Genomic DNA, 24,820 nt, shown 5'->3' with positions numbered 1-24,820 from the left:
ATTGAAAGCATGGAAAGTGAGAGGAAAAAAAAAAAAGACCTACCAAGGCAAAATAGAATTTTAAAATCCCAGGGGAAAAAAAGGATCCTAAAACCTTCCAGGAAAAAGAAAAAAAAGCATGCTATATACAAAGAATTAAGAATCAGAATAACATCAAATTTCTAAAGAATGACACTGAAGCTAGGAGACCAAAATTCTGGGAAAAGATTATTTTTTAAACTTCAAATTCTGTATCAAGACTATCAAGTATGTGAGCGTATATAAAAACATCTTCATGCATCCAGAGTCTCAGAGAAATCTACTTCCAGTGCAGTTTTCTCAGGAAGTTACGGGAAGATGTGTTCTACCAGACAAGGAATTAAACCAAGTAAGAGAAAGACACAGGATCCAGAAAAATAGGATCCAATATAGAAGAGAGGCAAAGAGAATTCCTTCTGCAGGAACAGCAGTGTGTAGGTTTAGGAAGAGCAACCAAAGTGGGTGAAATCAAGAGGATGGAATACAAATGATGCTCCCTAGAGTTGAATGAGTCTAAAGGAGATTGACATTTCTGTTGAAGTTAGGGATGAAGTAGCAAATTAGGGAAACAATTGACTGCAGAAGTTCTTTTTAAGAAAAGGCAGGTAACCATAAAATATTCTAGCTTAATTCTGAATACTATTTATAATCATAAAAATGTTAACTTTAGTGAATAGTGAACCAAAATTGTTATAATGGAAGGTTTTGGGGAGACAAAATGAGAATGGGGCAACTAAATAAAAGGTAAATCCTTATCTTCCACAATAGATAATCAGTTCATTAGATTATATTTTAAACTGAAAATTAAGGAATAACAATATAATTAGGTTGTTGAAGTTTGAAGGTAAATATCAGAAGGAATAGCAAAAAGTTAAGAATTTTCCTTCGAATATCTGGAATTTCTAAAGGTGCAAGACAGAACTGCTTCGTTCTCTACTGTGTAGAGCTAGCTTATTGGCTGTTGCCAGGGACTTTATCCAAATGGTTATTATCTTAGTTCCGCTACTTAGAAGCTGTGTAACTGTAGGAATGTGTCCATGCCTCAGTCTCCTCTTCTGTAAAATGGGATGGTAAATTGTACCTGTTTCATGGGGCTATTTTGAGGATTAAATGAGGCAATAATTCTAAGATGCTTAGAATAGTACCTAGCACATGTTACGTGCTCAGTAAATGTTGGCTGTTAGTATTACTATCTGACATTTTAAACTGTACATATGTCTTCCTTTGATAAAAATAAAGCTGTTTTTAAAATAATGTGAAAAAATTTAGGTCTTTCTAACTATCCTTTCTTTTAAAAAAAAATCTTGGTTTTGAAAAACTGATTTAGAAAGGTTTTTTTTCCTGCTTTTAAAGTCTCTAGTTTTTTATCTAGTTTAGAAATAAAGAATTTTTATCTTTGTATTACCAATCCTAGTTAGATAATGAAAGTGTTGAAGATAAAAATGTTAGCACATAAAATAATTTAGCCTTTTGTGTTTAAGGCACTTAACTAGTACAGATAAATTTCACTTTCCAATTAGATGAATTATAAAATTATGCCATTACAAAATTACCTGCTTCTTTTCATCAGAATCTAATAGTATATGCTACTGATTTTTCCTTAGGCCTGCCCAATTTTACAATGGTCTCCTTTAACCTTTTTTTCCTCTTTGTAAATTCACTTTGGAATTATTTCATAATTTGCTAAGATGATTATCTATAGATAACTGAATTTGCCAATATTCCCATTTGTAGAATTATCCTTTTTAATTTGGAAGACAGGAATATAAAGTATTGAAATCCTCTGGTACCCATTCTCATTATTTGTTTGACTAGATAGCTGCATAAAATATTTGTGGCTAACAGAACAAATTGAATAAAACTGTAGTGCAATTACTGGATTACTGGGTAAAGGGACTTTTTTCTTTTATAGTTTCCTTTTCTATCGTAGTGATAACAGGCAGGAAAAAGCATCAGAAGTGTTTGTGTGTGTATGGGTACATATGTGTATACACACATACTTTTGAAAAGAAAACTGTACTTGTAATATTTAATGATTATCCAGTGCTTAATAAACCTTTCAGGTATTTAGTTTTTAAAATAAATTTTGTTGGGACACCTGGCTTGCTAAGTCGATAGAACATGTGACTCTTAATCTTAGGGTCATGAGTTCAAGCCCCACATTAGGCATAGAGCCTACTTAAAAAAAAATTAAAAAATAAATTTTGTTTTCAGATCCCTTGAAACCCGAGGAAAAACAGACTGTTGTTTGTCTAATAGTCTGAATCCCAAAGCTCTCATTTTTTTATCACCTGATATTTTTAACAGATGACTCTCTTTAGGGATACATGTGGAGTGGTGCATATACATCTCAATAGTTTGTGAGTATTGAAAAATTATTTTGATAGACATTTGTGTCGTCATTCTTCCCATTAGGAAATGACGCATTAGGAAATGACGTTTCACTTTGGAATAGCTTCATTTACATTGGGCTGTGAATGATAAATTAAGTCTACATGCCTCCTAGATAATACTGGATTTTTGTATAGAAAGAATAATAAACTTCTTGTTAAAGACTTTGTCCCCTTAGAATCCTAGTCATACTTTCTCAGTTTTAAAGATAAGTAACAAAAAGTACAGGAGCACTCAAACTTTTAACTACGTATCTATTCTCCATAAAAAAAAGATTTTTATATTCTGTGCCATGTGTGCCTTTTCATTTCTAGGCAAGAGTTTGTTGATGCTTATGTGGATTACATATTCAATAAATCAGTGGCTTCCTTGTTTGATGCTTTTCATGAGGGCTTTCATAAGGTCTGTGGAGGAAAGGTCCTTCAACTCTTCCAGCCAAATGAACTACAAGCAATGGTTATTGGAAATACAAATTATGATTGGAAGGAACTGGAAAAGGTAGGGGAAAACAAATCTATGAAATTGTTTTAATGGAAAGGCAAAGGAAAATATGGTTTATTGATGGAAAAATTGCCCTCTCACTGTTTTCCATTTTACACTATTACTGTCCTATTTACAGGAAAACACTGTACCCTTCTTACTCCACAATGAATGAATTTTAGTTGTATATGAGTTAGATAGCATTTTTGTATTTGTGGTAGTGATAGCTTTCGTATGAAAAATTATGTCATTTATGACAGGTCAGATAGAAGTCCCAGCTAAAACTGAGTTTTCATTCTGCCCAATCATAGGAAAACCATTATGAAAAGCACTCACATTGCATAAGATCATTGTTTCTTTTTTTCTGATTACTCTCAATGTTAAATTTTTTAGCAGAGAGTAAATAATATTCATGATCTTCATCACTAGTGCCTTAGCCAGTAAAGGGATTTTTAGGAAGAAGATTGGGAATTTTTAAACTACTTTTTCCTTTTCCTTCTTCTCTATACAAAGAATTCTCAGATATTTCCTCAGATAAACATTGAATAAAAAGTGCTAGATTAGGGGCGCCTGGGTGGCTCAGTCATTAAGTGTCTGCCTTCGGCTCAGGTCATGATCCCAGAGTCCTGGAATCAGGCCCCACATCAGGCACCCTACTCCGCGGGAAGCCTGCTTCTCCCTCTACCAGTCCCTCTGCTTGTGTTCCCTCTCTCGCTATGTCTCTCTCTGTCAAATAAATAAATAAAATCTTAGAAGAAAAAAAAAAAGTGCTAGGTTAGATCAGCTTTGAGAAAGATGTATATAAGTTTGACTTATAAGTTTTTCCATCTTTGTTCTGTACCCCTGAAGCAAACAATACATTATATGTTAATTTTAAAAAATTCAACACACAAAAATAAGTTTTTCCATCTTTGTAATCTAGAAGACCTCTGATACAATTTTTGCATAAAGAGTTTGATACAGGGGCGCCTCGGTGGCTCAGTCGGTTAGGCGTCTGCTTTCGGCTTGGGTCATGATCCTGGGGTCCTGGGATCGAGCCCCACGTTGAGCTCCCTGCTGAGCAGGGAGTCTGCTTCTCCCACTCTCTCTCCCTCTCGCCCTGCTCCTGTGCTCGCTCTCTCTCCCTTACTCTCTCAAATAAATAAACAAATAAATAAAAGTTTGATACATAACAGCACCTATTAAGTTAGTTAACATTACAAAATACAGTAAGTCTCACAAAGATACAAAGCATTGGGAACTTTGATACACTGCTGGTGGAAATACAGTGGTATGGCCACTTTGGAAACAGTTTGGCATTTTCTTAAAAGTTAAATACTCACTTACTACATGAGCTAGCAGTTCCACTCTAAGGTATTAAGTTATGTTCACACAAAAATCTGTAAACAAGGGGGTATGGGGCATTATTGTTTTAATGGGTATGGAGTTTTGGTTTAGCCAAAGGAAGAGTTCTGGAGATGAATGGTAGTGGCGGTTGCATAACAGTGTGAATGTACTTAATGCCACCAAACTGTACACTTAAAAAGGGTTAAGATGGTAAACTTTGTTAGAGGTATTTTACCACAGTCTTTCCTAATTGTGTTTTTAAAAATCTGCAAACATGTCAAAAACTGGGAACAACCCAGATGTGCTTCAGTGGGTAAATGGATAAACCAAACTAGGGTATATCCATACAGTAGAATACTACTGAGCAATAAAAAGGGATACACTCCTGATATGTGCAGTGGCTGGGATGACTCAGAGTCCTTATGGAGCGTGAAGAAGCCAGTCTCAAAGGATTATATATTGTATGATTCCATGTATAGGACATTTTTGAAAAGACAAAACTATGGTGAACTGGGGCTAGGGGTAGAGGGAGTATGTGATGGGAGAGGGTAGCACAAGAGAGTTCTTTGGGGTGATGGAAGTGTTTAGTATCCTGATTGTGGTGGTAGGTACACGAGTCGTTACATGTGCTTAAAACTCACAGAACTATATACACACCAGAAAAAGCCAATTTTACTGTGTAATAATTCAGGGAATACATTTTTTAATTTAAAAACAATTAGGACTTCTAGTTAAACACACTAGAATATACACATTTATCTCTGCTCCTTTCCAAAATCTCACTAGAATGACAATAAAGGAATAAAAATAGGAATACACAGAGAAAACGTAAAAATACCATAACAAGGGAAAAAAATAGTTTTGGAAGACAGAAAATACATGGATGGATGAGTTGATGAGTGACTAGAGCAAAGAAAGTGGAATTCTAAGCCTCCTGAGGAATAGGGTTTTTAAGAGGCAACCCATTTCACACCCTAGAATTTCTAAAGGCTCAGGAATTGGTACATCATGTTACTGTGGTAGCAGGATGCATGGTTAGGCTAAAAGCAATAGAATTACTTCACAGCTAATTTAAGGAATTGTTAGACTCCTCAGGTTCTCTGTCTTACCCAACAAAAGACAGCTCTAGGGAAAGCCACAGAATCTGGGAAACCAGGAATAACTGAGGAAAGCTGATAGGCAAGCTTAAATCCTCCAGGAAGGAGATTGGAGATTTCTTTTTTTGGTTAAATTGATCTGCTAAAGAGAGGAAAGCTGCACTGTCCTTAAGGAGACCTCAGTGGAAATGGATTCCACCTCCAGTCACCCTAAAATGAAAATGATACAATGGCTTCTCATCACACTTTACATCCTACACAATTTGTCCCTTTTGCCTCCTATCATTCTTCTTCTCACTTAACACTACTTCAGCCTTAATGGCCTCTTTGCTGAGCCAGTCTTGGGGCCTTTCTATTTCCTATTCCCTATGCCTGGAGCTCTTTTCACCTGGTAATTCCAAAAGGGTTCTTGCCCTTACTTCCTTTTATGTCTTTATACCTTCTCAGAGACGTTTACTGGCTAACATCTAAAACTGAGTGTTCACACACACACCCCCACACTCATACCCTGTCTCCCTTCCCTGCTTTATTTTCTCTTTGAATTTGACTTAATATAAATTTTACAATTTTAATTGTCGTCACTGTCTGTTGCTTCTTCCCCCCACTACAATGTAAGCACCATGAAGGCAGGATTTTTGTCTCTTTGTTCACTGCTATATTCCCAGAGCCTAGAAGAGCACTCCGTAAGTACTTAAAACCTCGCTTGAAGATAAAATTGATAGAAATACTCATTTAGTAAGATGGTGGTTTAGTATATTTTAGTGTACTTAGTATACTTTGGTTTCTTCCATTGTATATGTGATTCATTATAATTTCAGTGATTACGATTTGTGACTTTAAATGCTCTTTCTTTCATCAGGACTGTGTACACATTTCCCCAGAACCATTTAGAGGTTTTTTTTAAAAAGGCAAAAAAAGAAAAAACTTCAGCCATTCTCCTTTCATTCCCCACTAACATGCTCACAGACTATAATTCATACCCATTAATCCGTTAATTGATTGCTAGAATTTCAGCCATTTTCTCCAAATGTGTTTACAAATAAATAACTATTTTGTAGATTTCAAGAGATCGGTCATTGAGATAATCATGGCTACAAATAGAGCCCAAAATTTTAAGAAGCCCATTAGCAAATACTTATTGAGCCCCTATGGATACCTAGTACTACACAAGAGATTAGGGAGACATCAGTAAATAAAATTGAAACATGGTCTTTGCCCTGTAATAAGGAAGGTAGACATTAAATAATTTAACTCTGATGAATACAAAGGAAGAGTGTTCAGTGAATAGTATATAAAGAGGAACTTAACCTAGGCTACACAAATCTGGGAAAGCATCTCAGTAGATGGTGGTCTCTACCAGTAAGGACTTTGTTCACTGCAGTTTCCCCAGGGCTCCAAATTTTGACTAAAACTCTATCTGTTGAATGAATCAATGAATGAATTTGGGGACATTTAATCTGAGTCCTAAAGGATAAATAGAAATTAGCCTGATGAGCAAAGGAAGAAGGAGGATGTGTTTAAGAGGTCTAGGCTGAGAGAACAGTGTGTCCAAAGACCCTGATGCTGGAAGGTTCTAAGAACTAAAATTTAAGGCCAACTGTGGCTAGATTTTAAAGAACACTTTACAGCGTAAGATTTACTCCCTCTCTCCTTTCTACTCACCTTTCCTTAGTGCTAGTATTTTTTCTAAAGGAGAAGTACGCTAGCTCCATTGCTGCAGATTACCCCAAAATTTAGTGGCTTAAAAGTAACAGTGAACATTTATTTTCCCACTTCCTGTGGGTTAGGATTTCAGGAATGGCTTAAGCTGGGTGGTTTTAACTTAGGGGTGTCTCATGAGATTGCAGTCAAGATACTGATTGGTGCTTTAGTCATCTGAAGACTTGATTAAAGATAGATTCCCTTCCAAGACGGTTCACTCACAAGACTGTTGGCTAAAAGCCTACTGTCTCACCATGAGGACCTCTCCACAGGGCTCTTTGTCCTCTTGAAATGGCACCTGGCTCTCCCCAGAGTGAATGATCAAAGAGGGTGAAGCCACCGAGTTGATGATTTAGCCTCAGAAGTCATAATGATTATGGAGTCAAGCCTATACACTGTGGGAGGGGCTACACAAGGGCATGAGCAGGAGGAGGCAGGGATCATTAGGGGCCATTAGGGGCCATTGTGGAAATTCACCACAGAAAATTTGTCAGCTTCAAGACAAAACTAACATCACTTAATATTAATGAAAGATTATGTTGTTTTTAGAATACAGAATACAAAGGGGAATATTGGGCAGAACATCCAACGATAAAAATTTTTTGGGAAGTATTTCATGAATTACCATTGGAAAAGAAAAAACAATTTCTGTGTAAGTATTTCTAACTGGTCCTATGTTTTATGGGAAATGGAATTGACGATTAAACTGTTTTTGTAGGAGATTAATTGATTACTTTGTTGGATAAGGTTTTTTCCTTATTAGTATTATTCCAAGGTACTGTTTTTAATTTTCAGTTAGAGTAAATTTTTGATCTGCATCTTTATTTTGAAAGCTACATTCAATTTGCCTCAAATAGAATTGGTTCTTTCAAATGAAAACAAACTCTAACACTGATTACAATCAACTAAAGTTGTGATTCCTTTTAGAATTTCTAAAAAAGGGGACGCCTGGGTGGCTCAGTCATTAAATGTCTGCCTTCGGCTCAGGTCATGATCCCAGGGTCCTGGGATCGAGCCCCGCATCGGGCTCCCTGCTCGGCGGGAAGCCTGCTTCTCCCTCTCCCACTCCCCCTGCTTGTGTTCCCTCCCTCTCTCTCTGTGTGTCTCTCTGTCAGGTAAATAAAACTAAAAAAAAAAAATTTTTTTTTTCTAAAAAGATTTCTGGAGGATAGCTTTTTTCCTTGTTCAGTCTCCATTTTTTTTCTTTTTTGGCTTCTGCATCAAAACTTTGGGAATAAGTGCCCTCCTTCATACCCCTCACCCATCTGGCACACCCACCTCTCTTCCAACCCTCACTTTGTTCTCTATCATTTAGACTCACTTATGGCTTGTTTCCCTCTCTCCTTTCTTTTCTTTTCTCCCTTCCCATATGTTCATCTGTTTTCTTTCTTAAATTCCATGTATGTGTGGGATCATACAGTATTTGTCTTTCTCTGACTTATTTCGATTAGCATAATACACTCCACCTCCATCCACGTCTTTGCAAATGGCAAGATTTCATTCTTTTGATGGCTGAGTAATATTCCATTGTATATATAGACCACATCTTCTTTATCCATTCGTCAGGAAATGACGCTCCCTTTGATATTCCTGCTATTGCCAAGAATATTTCTGTCAATCTCTTTTTGACAGTTGAAATAAAAATCTTGGCTAAATTATTTTGTATAGTGTAAGGATGACAAGTCTTAGGTGATTTGAGTTTTAGCTGTCCATTATACATTTTATTCAAAAATGTTAGAAACAAAACAGATTGAAAAAGGAATCATAATCAAAACTGCATTTTGTATTTGAGCTGCAGACTAAATGTCTATTCCCAAAAGAATGGCTCTCAAATGTTTTGTCAGGGACAAGAGTCATTTATTCATCAAACATTTATTAAGCATCTCCTGTGTGCTAACATTAAGATTACACTTTTAAAGAAAAAAATATTGTACGGATATATAGTTAGTATGTCTCCAAAATCAGGCTTCCATAAATCTGGAGATAGGCTTCAATAGAGTAAATGTAAATTGCCATGGTGGCCATACTAAATAGGTACTCTATATTGTTTTGATAAAAGTGGTTGGCTGAATGATTTTTTTTCTTGGTAGTATTTTTGACAGGTAGTGATCGCATTCCTATTCTTGGTATGAAGAGTCTAAAACTAGTCATCCAGTCAACAGGAGGTGGCGAAGAATATCTCCCAGTTTCCCATACCTGTTTTAATCTTCTGGATCTTCCAAAATACAAAGATAAAGAAACTCTACGCTCTAAACTGATTCAAGCAATTGATCATAATGAAGGCTTCAGTTTAATATAACTTTGGAAATAATAACTAATCAGTTTATTGCAAAAGCATTAAACTATTTGTGTTTTTCTTGTGGTGATGAATTCAGCAAGGTGACAGAGGTACTATTATAATTCTTACTTGCAAAATGTTTAATGCTATGAGTATTCATGAAAGCCAAAAAATATTAATGGAAAGTGAACAAACTGTGTTAATATTAAACTTACTGTACAGAACCATGGATTTTTTTTTTTGCCATCTTCCAATAAACATACAAGTATTGTGAATACATTAAAGTTTTACTAACATGAATTTTAAGAGTTTGCATATTTCACAAATAATCTGGTGTGTGAGTGCATGGAATGTTGCTTAATTTTCAATCACTGAGTGAAAAACCTTTATCTTTGGCCTGCAATAGTCATTCGATTATTTTTTCATTTTGTAAATAATGTTAAGTTTTGTAATAAAATAGTTATGTTCTGATACCAGTACAGTTTCTATGGTTGTAATTGAACTGAGCTAAAAGGATTAACAGTTATGATTAAATCTTATTCTGAGAATCTGTAAAAGCAAAAAATTAGCATGATGAAACATAACCTTTGCTTTTTTACTAGAATAAATATCCTTGTGCAAATCTAAATTACAGATAGGAGTTAAATAACTTGTAGTTCTTTCCTTTTGTGAACCTGGAGATGCTACTGATAAATAGGAGGTTATCAGTAAAGCTTAATATTTGGTACTAGAAGAACTTTGTCCTACAACTGCCAGCAATAGAAACTGGCTACTTTGAGAACCAGCCACTGGCTTATAGCTTCCAAAACTACTGATGCTGCAGGTTGGTATTTAGTCAGAATTTTCAATGCTTTGGAACTATTTCCTTGAATTTTTAGAAACAAATCTTAACACAATTTTTATGGTGCTGATGCTTAGTTATCTCCTGTGATTAACTGTGAGTTGATGCAACCCATGTGACTTTCTGCTATAATGCAAATATTTATTTTTTAAATTTATTTTTTAAGCCGTGAAAATTGTTTAAGTAATAAAGATTTATTGGTTTAATACTTAGCCTTTCAGTGGTTCTCATATAAGATTCAAAATTCCTCAATGTCTCAGGAAAGGTCTTTAAATTTTGGATTGAGTATTACCATTGCCATACAAACTGTCTGTTTTACAGAGATCTCCAGTTTTCTTAGCTATAATTCCAAAATGCAGAACAACTCTGAAAAAAATTTGTGTATCTCATTTTGCAGCAAAACTTGAATTGTTGAGGCTATTATTTATGGTATTAAATGAGACTATTTGTACATTTTTTTTGTACATTTTACTGTGGTGATATTAATAGGTTTGATTTATTTAGTGTGTTTGATCTTAGATGCTGCCTCAGACCCCTGTGGGGTGCTTTAAAAAATTCGTTAACATTCGTAATTCCAAAATGCAAATGAGCCCAAGTATTTTGGAGATGGGATTGTGGACCTATACTTTTCAGTTTAACTTAAGAACTTCCACTGGTAAGCCATAGGTGTCTTTTTATATAGAGGGAAGACCTTAAACATAAGTATTCTCACATACAATAATTTAGCTCAAATTAGCACTCTCCCTCTGAAAATTCATTTTGTACTGTTTCCCTGTGTATCCATTTATTTCTTGAGGGTAGTGATTGTTCACATTGAAAACACATGTGTATGTGTAAGATGATTTTTTTTCTTTAGTAACCTCTATGCTAGGTACTGATCTGTGAAATAGCAGCCACTTTGGATTAATACAGATGGATTTCATTGAACAAATATTTTAACAAGGAACTGGCACATCTTATGTAGGAGCACAACAGTACAAGGCTTAATTTGGGTAAGTCTTATACTCTTCTCCCTCTGTTGCTGCAAGACATACAGTAAGTAGCATTAACAGCAGGGAGATTAATGGTAGAAAATTAAAATACCATTGAAGATTTTTCAAATTGCTGTTTGCTTTTTTAAAAATAGCATGAGGGGCACCTGGGTGGCTCAGTCAGTTAAGCATCCAACTCTTGATCTCAGCTCAGGTCTTGTTCTCAGGGTCGTGAGTTTGAGCTCTGCATTGGGCTCCACACTGGGTATGGAGCCTGTTCAAAAAAAGAAAATAGAGGGGCGCCTGGGTGGCTCAGTCCCCGTTAAGTGTCTGCCTTCGGCCCGGCATCCTGGGATCGAGCCCCGCATCGGGCTCCCTGCTCCGCGGGAAGCCTGCTTCTCCCTCTCCCACTCCTGCTTGTGTTCCTGCTCGCTGTCAAATAAAAAAAATCTTTAAAAAAAAAAAAATAGCAAGAAAAATATCTTGAGCTTTGTAGATTAGTGTAGAAAATAAGCAAATACTGAGTTCACTAAATTATAAAGACTGTGATTATGGAGTGGACTAAACTTGAAAATATTTGGCTTCCAATAAAGATCTACTAGTAAGAGCAATTATGTTTGTAGCTCCTGTCTGATGAAGTGGTAGAACCAAGACACATTGCATGCAACAAAACCAGAATGCAGTTTTTTAAAACTGGAGACTTGCAATAAAGTCCTAGCCTTTCTTACATTTTGTTTTTACGGCATTTAGTTTAACAAAAAGTCCTCAAAGTGTAATAGGGCGGTCTTCCCCTGAAGGGAGTGTATGGCAAGCTGAGAGCAAGGGCAGATGTTCTGTTCTCAGCCACTTTCCTGCTCCCTAGCTCTTTTGCACTTTGGCCATCCATATTCCTTATGGTAGTTTCCTTATTCATCCTATTTCAATAGCTCCTCTTTTTTTTTTTTAAGATTTTAATTTGACAGCACAAGCAGGGGGAGCTGCAGAGGAAGAGGGAGAAGCAGACTCCCCACTGAGCAGGGAGCTTGACTCGATCCCAGGACCCTGAGATCATGACCTGAGGCCGAAGGCAGCCGCTTAACTGAGCCACCCAGGCACCCCGATACCCCCTATTCTTGCCAGTGTTTGCTAATTGGTGAACTACTCCTAGAGATAAATTGAGAAAAGTTTGTTTCATGGAAGTCTACCTTCCCTATGAGGCCAGCCCCTTGGAATGGAGTGTCACTCGCAGAAGGGAACACCATTTTTTTCCGTTCTCAATCCTTGCTATACTTTTCAATCACCTGGAGGTACTTTTAATAGTATGCACAGGCCTCCTTAGACCAATTAAATGTTCTCTAAGGAGTGATGCCCAGGTTATATATTTTTTTAAAGAATTTATTTGAGGGCGCCTGGGTGGCTCAGTTGGTTAAGCAACTGCCTTCGGCTCAGGTCATGATCCTGGAGTCCCGGGATCGAGTCCCGCATCGGGCTCCCTGCTCGGCAGGGAGTCTGCTTCTCCCTCTGCCCCTCCCGTCTCATGTGCTCTCTCTCTCAAATAAAATCTTTAAAAAAAAAAATTTATTTGACAGAGACACAGCGAGAGAGGGAACACAAGCAGGGGGAATGGGAGAGGGGGAAGGCTTCCCGTGGAGCAGGGAGCCAGATGTGGGGCTCGATCCGAGGACCCTGTGATCATGACCTGAGCCAAAGGCAGACACTTAACGACTGAGCCACCCAGGAGCCCCAGGTTATTCTTTTTTAAAAGTTTCCCAGGCAATTTAATAGTCACAGTTGAGAGGCACTCAAAGTGGGGAGGAGAGGTCCTTAGACCACTTCTTATTTCTGGTAACATCCTAGCTTAAGGCTTTAGATTTGTTCATTTCTGAGGAGAGGTTATGGTCTGCATACACACACTGCCCCTCTAGGTTACAAGTCTACGAGTTGAGACTTCTTTCAAATAAAACTTACCAAATAATGCTTCATAGGTGGATGATGTAAACCACCGATTGAAAGCACACCATTTTCTGTACCACGACGAGCAGTGCTAAACCATCATGTATCATTAATTAGGGTATTCCGACCAGTGAAGCATATACTGCATTAACCAAGGAGACTTGGAATAGTACTAACACAAGGCTTAAAAATTAGCTGTTGTCAAAACATGTACTTAACTACTTAAACTGACCAAACACCACCTTTTAAGGTATGAACTACCTTCCCATTTTGTGCATATAGTGAATGAAGTCGCTATTTTTATTTTTTATACCTGAGGATGAGATTTTTACAGGTAATTTTTTTAAGATTTTTTTTTTTTTTAAGATTTTATCTGACACAGCGAGAGAGGGAACACAAGCAGGGGGAGCGGGAGAGGGAGAAGCAGGCTTCCCGCGGAGCAGGGAGCCCGATGCGGGGCTCGATCCCAGGACCCTGGGATCATGACCTGAGCCGAAGGCAGACACTTAACGACTGAGCCACCCAGGCAGCCCCTACAAGTAATTTTTCTAGTGAAAACAGGACATACCAGGGCAGAGTACTCGTTTAAAATTCCCTTCAAAAGTTTGCTGGTGAGGAAGGCAAGAGTCCTGAGAGTAGGAAACTGCCAGTCAAGGCTTTATTCATCACAGAACACTTTCTAAGGGGCATGCTCCTGGCTTCTTGAACGGTACTTTGTCACTCAAGAACTTGAATGGACTAAGGTTTGCAGGTCAGCCTTGAAAAGTTTATACCAAATGTGGTCTGCAGTCATTGTCCACACCTTCCTGTGTTAAGACTCGTGTTACCATCCGTGAGGCACTATGCTTTTATAGCATATACACTCTTTGAGTTCACTCTATTTCCACTATTCTCTCGTCTTCCTAATACCAAAGTCCTGAACCTATGTCCGGGCTTCCGTATGTCCAGTTCTTAGACCCTGTCTTGCCGCTCCCCCACTTTTCACCTACAAAGGTTCCTGGGCCTGTAACTGAAATACTAGTTTTGAAACTTGGTGAAGCGCCAGCTGCTACAACCAGCAGTACCAGTGTTTGCTGCTGCTGCTGTGAGATTTTATACCTTGAACAATGTAATTTAACAGAAAAAAGTCAAATGACAATTTTAATAGACTTTAAAACAGTGTACAAGTATAAAACACTGGTTTTGTATTTCAAAAGTTGGAGGAAGATATCCAGTCATTAAACAGTCTACAAAACATATGCCAGTAGATTACATAAAAGACTATGTACAATATAAAAAGCTGAAAACAGTCTTCACTGTAAAAATAATTTAAAACAAATTTTTCAATTTAAAATATCATCTATAGCACAAGCACACATCATGCAAATGGAAAACTAAATACACTGCATTCTTTAGTGTAGCCAAATAAATTCAGATTGAAACATCTTTTAGGTAGGGAAGTGGCCATTCAATAAAACTTTTCTCTCTGGCAGTAATGGTCCTAGCTGGGTATTTTATGCTTAAAGAACAGCTATATTTTAAACCCTTTTTAAAAACTGTAATAAATACTAAAGCAACATAGGAATACTTTATAATTTGGGAGTAATGTGGGGTAAAGGTCTGGTAAATAAATTGCTCTGTGCAATTTTATAAAGTATGAACTTTTTTTTGAAAGGCTAAGAAGCTTCTGCAGCTGAAAAAGTTTGATCTCTAGTTTTAAGGCAGGCTAAGCTTTTAAATAAAGATGTTATAGGAACTAATTTCATTCATTAACTATTCTGCTACTGCAAGTTACATCATGTTCATCTCCATAATACGAGGCTAGCAGTTTTGGTGTCTATTACACCAAATCCTCCCAACAGGAGACATGTACTTATAATTAACATCTTAGTACTTTGGAACCGTAATCAGGGGCCTGTTGCTCTCCTCATTAATGGAAAAGAAAAGCAGCGGTCCAAAATATTACACTCTCCCCAGATGAAGTACCATTATTATAGGTTCATAAAGGCTTTGCATATTCACATCTTGGCAGTTTAATACTTGTGGGAAAGAATCGATGCGAGCTCTACCACAGTGATAGGTATTTAAACAACAAGGGCAAATATTCTTGAAACTAAGGGTACCCAGACAGGCACTACTGTTTCTAAAGCAATTGAAACATGTCCAAAGCATTTATTTTTTTCAGGTTAGTTTTATAAAGGAGCCAATATAGACATTACTACATGTCCACAGGAAGTACAAAAGCCATCTTCATTTCACCAATACAAGATTCCTGAAACTCTTAGCACCAAGTCTTACTTTAAAAAGCAAAGACAACTGAGTGCTCTCCCACATATTGTTGACTTCCTTCTACACACTGCATGCCATGTGATTTTTAAAAAGTTAGCTGCCACAAGTTTTGGAAAATGCCAGTGTTTAAAAATAGGTAATTGTGCTAATAATCAAAAGTTTTAGCAGAACAGACATTTAAGGAGTTCAAACCATTCAATGTTACAAAGAAAAGTGTGAAAATACCATTCTTTGGTCTAGATAAGCTGTTCCCTTTACATTAATTTAACATTCCAATGGCTTTTGAAAACTTTAAAATGTTGAAACGCACTAGGCAAGAACAAAATTATATATACATATGGATGTATCATACAAATGAACCTTTAAAAGAAAAGTTCTGACCAATAGGTGATTAAAGATACTTAGTACCCTTCTTTTAAAAAAAGTTAGTGTTGAGTGTACAAGTACAGAAATAAGAAGTTAAAAATTACCCATGGAAAAAAAATCTATTTTACCAGTCTATAAATATTACACCTTTCTGGTTTCCTTGCTCTGTTGAATTCACAAGTAAACATTCATTTTCACATGCTAAAGTTCCTAATGCTGGTGGAACAATTCCTGTACCTGGACAATTATTACATTATGATTTGTTTGATGGATAGTTAATGTCTGTTCCTTCCTGTTTCATGCATATAGCTTCACTGACTGCCTCTTGATCACCTCCACCAATTCCAAATCCAGTTCCTCCAGCTCTCTCATTAACATCAGCTTCATCTTCCAAACCATTGTAAAATTCTTCAATCTCACTTTCATCCTCCAAGTGTTCTTCTAAACTTGGACTCTGGCATGTTCCACTATCACTGTTACTGCCACAAGAACTAGAGGATAAGACGTCATCTTCAGAGTCCGAATATACCTCAGCGCCATGGAAAATATAACGATTTGGTGGTAAAAACAGATACTGGTTACCTGAAATACAGTAATAAAAGAGAAATAAGTTATTCCCAGTTTTCTAAGACTCATTTGGTCTAATTACAGGTTCCAGCTCTGCCTTTTACCTGCGTATCATCACTAGAGGCTATTACTATAGTGTTCTTCAAAAACAAAGTGCTCACTCCTAGCTGCAAGTCAGTTCTGCCACCAACCAGCTTTGCTATTTGGGCAGTTAATCTCTATGCCTCAATTTCCTCATCCAGAAAATTAAATAATTTTCACAACTCTATCAACTAAGTATGAATAAATGTAGAGAACCATGTACAATAAAGGCTATTTAACCAACTCCTTTGAACAGAACTCATGACATGAAATATCCAGGCTTGCCTACATTGCTCAATTCATGTTCACTGAATAGAAATTCATTAAAGCACGTACTATGCCTTCAAAACACCATCATTATTTTCAAATAGTTTTAATTCCATAATGGCTTGACCACCTATTCAAAAGTGGTTTGCAGGCAATAGCATCACCTGAGAGTTTATTAGAAGTTCAGATTCTCAGGCCCCACCTAGTGAATCTGAATCTATTTTTACAGAAGTCCTATACAAAGTATGAGAAACACTGATCTAGCACTGGACGTTAAACTTTCTTCAGTCCCCTCCCAAATTTGCATTCATAGTTTAAGATGTGACCCATGATGGTAAGGACAATTCCCTCTCTCCCCTAAGCTATGGGTCCCAGGTTTCTGGTGGGAACTTTTAAAGATGAAATAAATTTTCTACCCTTGAATTCATAAGAACAAGTAACTTCTAACTTAAGCCTGTTTCTACACATAATAAATGTATTTATTGCACCACATCCCAGACTGATTCACAAAAGCCTGGCTACTAATATAGTTGATCTGAAGTGACACACCACCTGCCAAGCATATCTAGGTTTCTCTTCAAAATGGCTTTCAAACTTTATACCCCATCATGACCAAAGTTCTCACTTTGAAACAACCTAATATGTGCACAACAATTCTGATCTGAACCCACAACATTGATTTCACATTCCATGAACAGATCACAAATTGCTATGTGAAAACCATATATTTCCTTCTATTTTGGAAGAATTATTCTTCAGTTTTCTAAGCTACTAGTGTTATATTTCCATGATTGGAAGAGGGAGTGCCTCTATTCTAGCTACTAACAGAAAAGTCCATCTGCTACTTCTCAGTATCTTTTGTAAGGGGTCCCAGCACATGGCTGTTGTGCATTTTACTATTGTTTTGGTCCATGCTTCTAAAAACTGCTTCATTCTGTCTTAGCCCCCCTGATAAACAGAATAATCTATTATTTCTCAGCCCAAGAATCCTGTACCTATTTTGTTTTTGCCTCCTCTTGGGAACCATCAAGACAGACTTAAAAGTTTGCCTCATCTATGCTCCCACATTCTCTTTTTCAACCTTGATCTCACCAACAGAAATCACAGTAAACAAAAATAAGACTAGTGTGGTAATTTGTTTTTAACAGCTGCAATTTTACACTCTACATCACAGTTATCTTTTTAAATTCTCACAATGCTGAAGTATATGCTATTTGATTCCCATTCTTCAGATTAGGAAACAGATTAAATAACTTTGCTCTAACTAGATCTGAGACAACTCAGGTGTAATTCCAAAGCCTGCCCCTTTAAGGCCTAAACTGGTAGAGAAAAATCTAAAGACTGCTCCAGGTTTAATCTTTTGTTTCCTGGGGCCAGCAAAGAGTTTTCTGTTTGACCCATCTGTCAAAAAGATACTCAAAAGAAATCTCCAGTGTTAAAGTGTTCCAGTACATAGGCAGACTGTATATAGTAAATACCAGTATTTACCTAACTATAAACAGTTTTTAAGTAGACTCCATGCCCAATTTAGGGCTTGAACTTACAACCCTGAGATCAAGAGTCACATGCTCTACCAACTGAGTCAGGTGTCATTAAATGGCAATTTTTCTTCTAGCTCTTGCCACATTTGCAAACATAAGCATTCTTCTATGCTTTTCCTAGTTTCTCCTGGGAAGTTGTCCCCTCTTTTAACTCCCTATTTACTGTTCAGACCAAAGTCAGAAGTTAGGTTTTTGAGCTTTTGCACAGCTAAGGAAACAGTCAACAAAACCAAAAGAAAACCAACAGAATGGGAGAAGATATTTGCAAATGACATATCAGATAAAGGGCTGGAATCCAAAATCTATAAAGAACTTATCAAACTCAACACCCAAAGAATAATCCAATCAAGGAATGGGCACAAGACATGAATAGACATTTCTGCAAAGAAGACATCCAAATGGCCAACAGACACATGAAAAAGTGTTCAACATCGCTCGGCATCAGGGAAATCCAAATCAAAACCTCAATGAGATACCACCTCACACCAGTCAGAATGGCTAAAGTATTAACAAGTAGGGAAACGACAGATGTTGGCAAGGATGCGGAGAAAGGGGAACCCTCCTACGCTGTTGGTGGGAATGCAAGCTGGTGCAGCCACTCTGGAAAACAGTATGGAGGTTCCTCAGAAAGTTGAAAATAGAGCTACCCTACGACCCAGCAACTGCACTATTTACCCCAAAGATACAAATGTAGTGATCCGAAGGGGGCCTGCACCCCAATGGTTATAGCAGCAATGTCCACAATAGCCAAACTATGGAAAGAGCCTAGATGTCCATCAACAGATGAATGGATAAAGATGTGGTGTATACACACACACACAAACGGAAATATTATGCAGCCATCAAAAAAATGAAATCTTGCCATTTGCAAGGATGTGGATGGAACTAGAGGGTATTATGCTAAGCAAAATAAGTCAATCAGAGAAAGACAAGTATCATATGATCTCACTGATATGAGGAATTTGAGAAACAAGACAGATGAAACAAGATGAAATCAGGGAGACAAACCATGAGAGACTCTTTAATCTCAGGAAACAAACTGAGGGTTGCTGGAGTGGAGGGGGGTGGGAGGGATGGGGTGGCTGGGTGATAACATTGGGGGAGGGTATGTGCTATGGTGAGCACTGTGAATTGTGTAAGACTGATCAATCACAGACCTGTACCCCTGAAACAAATACATTATGTTAATTTTTAAAAAATTAAAAGAAAAAGTTGGGTTTTTGGAAAGCCTTCTATAACCTAATCCCCTCCAAATAGCATCTACATTTCTTAATATCACCTATTTTGTTTATTCAGCTATTTTTATAATTATACACAAACATCAAAAGATTGATCACTGTATATCCAGAACTACTACACAGTGTGCCTGGTATGGAAAAGGTACAAAGGCTTATCCAAATGAACTGAAATTCATTTATGGTAAAGGATTAGAATAAGTAGTATATTGTAAATGGAATGGGACTTAATGTTTTAAATTGTACAAGATTGTTACATCTAAGTTAGAATATTTTTGTTTTTACTTTTATTTCATTAGGATTTTTCACCCTACTACTTGTTAAAGAGTTCTTACGTGTCAAAACAGGATAGATGTGTTGCATTTCTATGCACCAATAATGAAGTAGCAGAAAGGGAAATTAAGCAATCCTATTTACAACTGCATCAAAAACTGAGAGACCTAGAAATAAGTTTAACCAAGGAGGTGAAACACCTATACTCTGAGAACTGTAAGACATTGATGAAAAGAAACTGAAGAAAACAAATTTAAAGACCTACTATGTTCATGGATTGGAATTATTATTATTAAAACATCCACATTATTCCAAACAATCTATAGATTCAATGCAATCACGTCCACATTATTCCAAACAATCTATAGATTCAATGCAATCCCTATCAAAATACCAATAGCATTTTCCACAGAACTGGAATAATCCTAAAATGTTTACGGAACCACAAAGACCCCGAACAGCCAAAGCAATCTTGACAAAGAACAAAACTGGAGGGATCATGCTCCCGGATTTCAAACTATACTATGAAGCTACAGTAATCAAAACAGTATGGTATTAGCACAAAAATAAGACACAAATCTATGGAACAGAATACAGAGCCCAGAAATAAAACCAGACTTATATGGTCAATTAATCTATGACAAAGAAGGCAAGAATATGCAATGGGGAAAAGACAGTCTATTCAATCAATGGTGTTAGGAACACTAGACAGCTACACACAGAATGAAACTCAAACACTTTCCCACACCACATGCAAAAATAAACACAAAATGGATTAAAGACCTAAAAGTAAACAATGGAACTATATCAAACTAAAATTTTACACGTGAAGGAAACCAACAGAATAAAAAGACAACCTACTGACTGGGAGAAGATACTCAGCAAATGTTTCCGATAAAGGGTTAACATCCAGATTATACAAAAACTACAGCTCAATAGCAAAAACACCCAACCCGATTAAGAAATGGGCAGAGGCGCCGAATAGGGGCGCCTGGCTGGCTCAGTCCGTGGAGATTGTGACTCTTAATCCCGGGGTTATTAGTTTGAGCCCCACATTGGGTGAAGGGATTACTTAAAAATAAAATTTTTTAAAAAATGGGTAGAGGCCCCAAATAGACATATTCCCATAGACAATATACAGATGGCCAACAGACACATGAAGATGCCAAACATCATTAACCATCAGGGAAATACAAACTGACACCTTAATGAGATCACCTAACACCTGTCAAAATGGCTATTATCAAAAAGACAAGAAGTTAACTGTTGGCACAAATATGAAGAAAAAGGAACCCTCATAAACTGCTGGTGGGAATGTAAACTGGTGCAGCCACTATGGAAAACAGTACAGAGGATTCTTAAGTTAGAAACAGAAAACTAGAAATGAAAATAAATCCAGGGGAGCCTGGGTGGCTCAGTCACCGAGCATCTGCCTTCGGCTCGGGTGGTGATCCCAGGGTCCTGGGATCGAGCCCCGCATCGGGCTCCCTGCTCTGCGGGAGGCCTGCTTCTCCCTCTCCCACTCCCCCTGCTTGTGTTCCCCCTCTCGCTGTGTCTGTCAAATAAATAAATAAAATCTTTAAAAAAATAAAAATAAATCCAGCAATTCTACTTCTGGGTATTTTCCTTTAGGAAAGCAAAAAACACTAATTTGAAAAGATAGATGTACTGCTATGTTCACTGCAGTATTTATTTACAATAGTCAAGATATGGAAGCAACCTAAATATCCATCGAGATAAACGGATAAAAAAGATGTGCTGTATATAAAGAATGGAATATTACTCAGCCATAAAAAAGAATAAAATCTTGCCATTTGAGACACAGATGGACCTGGAGGGTATCATGCAAAGTTAAATAAGTCAAAGACAAATACCATATGGTTTCACTTATATGTGGAATCTAAAAAAACAAAAGACTCATAAAAACAGAACTGGTGGTTGCCAGAGAAGGGAGGGTGGAGTGTTGTAGTAACTTTGTATGGTGACAGTACTACACTTACCATGGTAATCATTTCCTAAGGTATATAATCACTATGTGGTACACCTGAAACTGATATTATGTGTCAACTATACTTCAATTAAAACAAAAAACTGGGTAGAAGCTATTCCTAATATTCTGTTGAGAAGGATCAGAGATGTTTTCTAGATCTGAGACAACACAGCATAGTGGTTAAGAGGACAGGCTCTGAGGATTGACCTGGAATCCAATTTGGCTCTTCCATGTCCTAATTGTTACCTTGCACAGTCCTTAACCTCTATGGTTCTCAGTTTCCCCACCAACAGCAGAGAAGCAGTAACAGTTCCTACTTCATGAGATTAAAATCAAATAATGTATATAAATAAAGCAGCTGCCCTATAGCAACCACTCAAATCTCAGTCATCAGTTCTATCAGCTAAAGCTCACCAGACAATGGCAGAGCACAGTTTATTTTCCAATTTTCTTCTCAATTCAATGCTTACCTTCTCATTCCCTGGAACACAAGGTACAGAGAACATTTTAATTTCTTCCCCTACTGTAAGATACCACTGGTTTAACCTTTTTCTAGCCTAAATTCTCAACTTTACAGTTTCTCTAAACACAACTGTTACATTTAGCTGCATAAAGCTACCCTCTATCAACTAACCTGTCAAAATTGCTTATTTCTTACAAATATTGTTAAATTATACCTTCAAAACGGTAAAATAAGGATACCTCCAACAGCATTCCCTTACCATCAAGCCGTTTGCTAATCTGCTCCTTTGCAAGTCTAGGTGGCCAGCACTTCCTCACCGTGTCAGCAACTGAAGTTCTTTCATTTTTTTCCCCAGTGTTAGAGCCAACGTTCTTCAAATCTGGACTTTCCAACTGTTCAGTAACACTTTCAATGTTCCTAGTAGAATTCTGTCCTTCCTGTGATTTTTCTTCCATACAATCTTTTGATTCGGACACACCAGGATCATCAACATTACTCCTAGTTGCTTGGTCTAAAAGTGTAACAATCGCTGAAGAATCTGGTGGTGAAGTTCTTTCTGGTGAACTTGAGTCTTCTGAAATATTAAGAGGCGTGGGTGGCAAATCTGACAAATGAGCCAACTCTTTTTGTGTTCGTGGAGGTTTTTCAGTAATTTCTGAAAGCTTTACAGGGTTGCAGCAAAGTTTGGCATATTCACCACCTAACCTATGACATAATTCATTTATTATAACATCACAGTCTCCAAGAAGCTCTACATCAAAATGCAGATGAGGCAAAGGTTCTCTATTTATTAATATCTGAGGCACTTCATGGGGTATGGAACCTAAAAAGAAGATGAAAAATACGTAAGGAAAAGGTAAGGGAGCTAATAAAACCACAACAAATACACTATGCCAAAATTTAACATGCTCCCAATACCAAAAAAGAAACCCACCGCTACTACTTAACCAAGCCATCACATTTCATCAAGCTATCAAATAAACAGATGGGCAGTTAAGCATCTTTATACAATTTCAGGTCCTGCTTCCCATCACCTGATTACCTCTTGAGCAGTCTTCTCAGGCTTTTCTACTCTGTACCTCAATTTTCTTGTCTGTTTAATGGGGATAACAGTACTTTTTGACAAGGTTGTAGTCAGAATACATCAAGTGCATAGAAGAGCTCTTGGCACATAGTGATAGTTATTCTATCAAAATAGCTCCTGAGAGTGTGGGGAAATTCATACAAGTCCATTTTCCACCATTATATGCCTGTGTTTTACATGTTTTAAAAATTATCTTTGCGGGGCGCCTGGGTGGCTCAGTTGGTTAAGCGACTGCCTTCGGCTCAGGTCATGGTCCTGGAGTCCCAGGATCGAGTCCCGCATCGGGCTCCCTGCTCGGCAGGGAGTCTGCTCCTCCCTCTGACCCTCCCCCCTCTCATGTGCTCTCTCTCTCATTCTCTCTCAAATAAATAAATAAAATCTTAAAAAAAAAATTATCTTTGCGTATCAGCAACACAGTATTATACAGAGCCCCACAGAAAGCTTTTAAGAATTTCTCTGCTTACCTTTAAAGAGAAAAAAATAACTCAAAAATAAAGGAACTTATTCATTAAATTTTATCCTATATTCTACTGTCGAAGAATTTCACAGCTATTTTGGGAAGACTAAAACTCATAAAGCCACCACATGTAGGTAGGAAAAAGATGCACAATCGTAGAGCTGAACTCCTGTTTCTTCCAATTGTTTGCTCTGGCTTGCCTATATGATTGCTGATGTAGAGTTCTAATTTAATTCTCTGATTAAGAGTTTGATTTTCTTGGGGTGGCCGGGTTGCTCGGTCAGTTAAATATCCCTCTTGGTTTCAGCTCAGGTCATGATCTCAGGGTCCTGAGATCAGCCCACGTCCGGCTCTGCATTCAGCACGGAGTCCACTTGGGATTCTTTTCCTCGTCCTTCTCTCTCCGCGCCCCCCCCGCTCCTCCCCCTGCACGCATGCGCTCTAAAATAAATAAATAAAATCCTTAAAAAAAAGTTTGGGGACACCTGGGTGGCTCAGTCAGTTAAGCATCTGCCTTTGGCTCAGGTCATGATTCCAGGGTCCTGGGACTGAGCCCCGTGTCAGGCTCCTGAGCAGGGAGTCGGCTTCTCCCTCTGCCTCTCCCCCTAGCTTGTACTTACTCACTCTCAAATAAATTTTTTTTAAATCTTAAAAAAAAAACACCTTTCTCCCTCACCTTTTAGGGCACACCTGATGCTACTGAATTATTCCCTCTATCTTCCTGCCTTGCTTCCTCACTAGAGGGAGAAAACAGATAATATGAGAGCACATGTTAAATATTCCTGAGAGCAAAAGGGACTTAAATTATATTTGAGCATTTTCATACACACAAACACCACATACAATGATTATGACAAGGCATGACTGTTACTTTTTTTTTTTTCAAAGAGAGAATCCCAAGCAGGTGCTACGCCCAACACAGGACCTCACAACCCTGAGATTATGACCTGAGCTCAGACACCCAACTGACTGAGCCTCTCAGGTGCCCCAAACTTTTCTTTCTTATTCTGTTATTCTTATAAAAACAGACCAATCATATTGAGCCCCCAAATTCTCTTACATGAGTATATTACACTTCTGGATTACACTTGTATCTAGCTATACATCTGAACTTATTGGATGTAAAATCAACTAAATTTGAACGATCAACAACTATAATCAAATTAAGACTAGAAACACATAGATTAAGGACT

At 37.5% G+C, this 24,820-nt stretch overlaps 2 protein-coding genes across 6 annotated transcripts in view; one reads left to right on the top strand and one right to left on the bottom strand.

The window, feature by feature from the left end:
• LOC118018625 (probable E3 ubiquitin-protein ligase HERC4) overlaps window positions 1–9,659 on the top strand; it is a 131,369-nt gene extending 121,710 nt beyond the window's left edge. For 3 of the 4 annotated variants that reach the window (XM_035017325.1, XM_035017306.1, XM_035017316.1), the window contains 3 exons: window positions 2,724–2,907; window positions 7,563–7,665; window positions 9,104–9,659. In XM_035017325.1, the coding sequence (XP_034873216.1) occupies window positions 2,724–2,907; window positions 7,563–7,665; window positions 9,104–9,312 (496 nt within the window). In that variant the 3' untranslated portion in view covers window positions 9,313–9,659. The remainder of the gene's footprint in view (window positions 1–2,723; window positions 2,908–7,562; window positions 7,666–9,103) is intronic. The other variant, XR_004681441.1, reaches the window with a different exon arrangement.
• A 4,488-nt stretch (window positions 9,660–14,147) lies between these two features.
• LOC118018619 (NAD-dependent protein deacetylase sirtuin-1) overlaps window positions 14,148–24,820 on the bottom strand; it is a 29,683-nt gene continuing 19,010 nt past the window's right edge. For both annotated transcript variants that reach the window (XM_035017281.1, XM_035017291.1), the window contains 2 exons: window positions 22,346–22,909; window positions 14,148–16,251 (listed from right to left, as the gene is read on the bottom strand). In XM_035017281.1, the coding sequence (XP_034873172.1) occupies window positions 15,923–16,251; window positions 22,346–22,909 (893 nt within the window). In that variant the 3' untranslated portion in view covers window positions 14,148–15,922. The remainder of the gene's footprint in view (window positions 16,252–22,345; window positions 22,910–24,820) is intronic.

This window comes from Mirounga leonina, unplaced genomic scaffold, assembly GCF_011800145.1.
Source record: "Mirounga leonina isolate KUSES-001 unplaced genomic scaffold, KU_Mleo_1.0 Mir_107, whole genome shotgun sequence".
In the NCBI taxonomy this organism is placed as follows: Eukaryota; Metazoa; Chordata; class Mammalia; order Carnivora; family Phocidae; genus Mirounga; species Mirounga leonina.
Note: the sequence above shows the minus strand (reverse complement) of the source record. Positions and strands in the feature narration are given on the sequence as shown.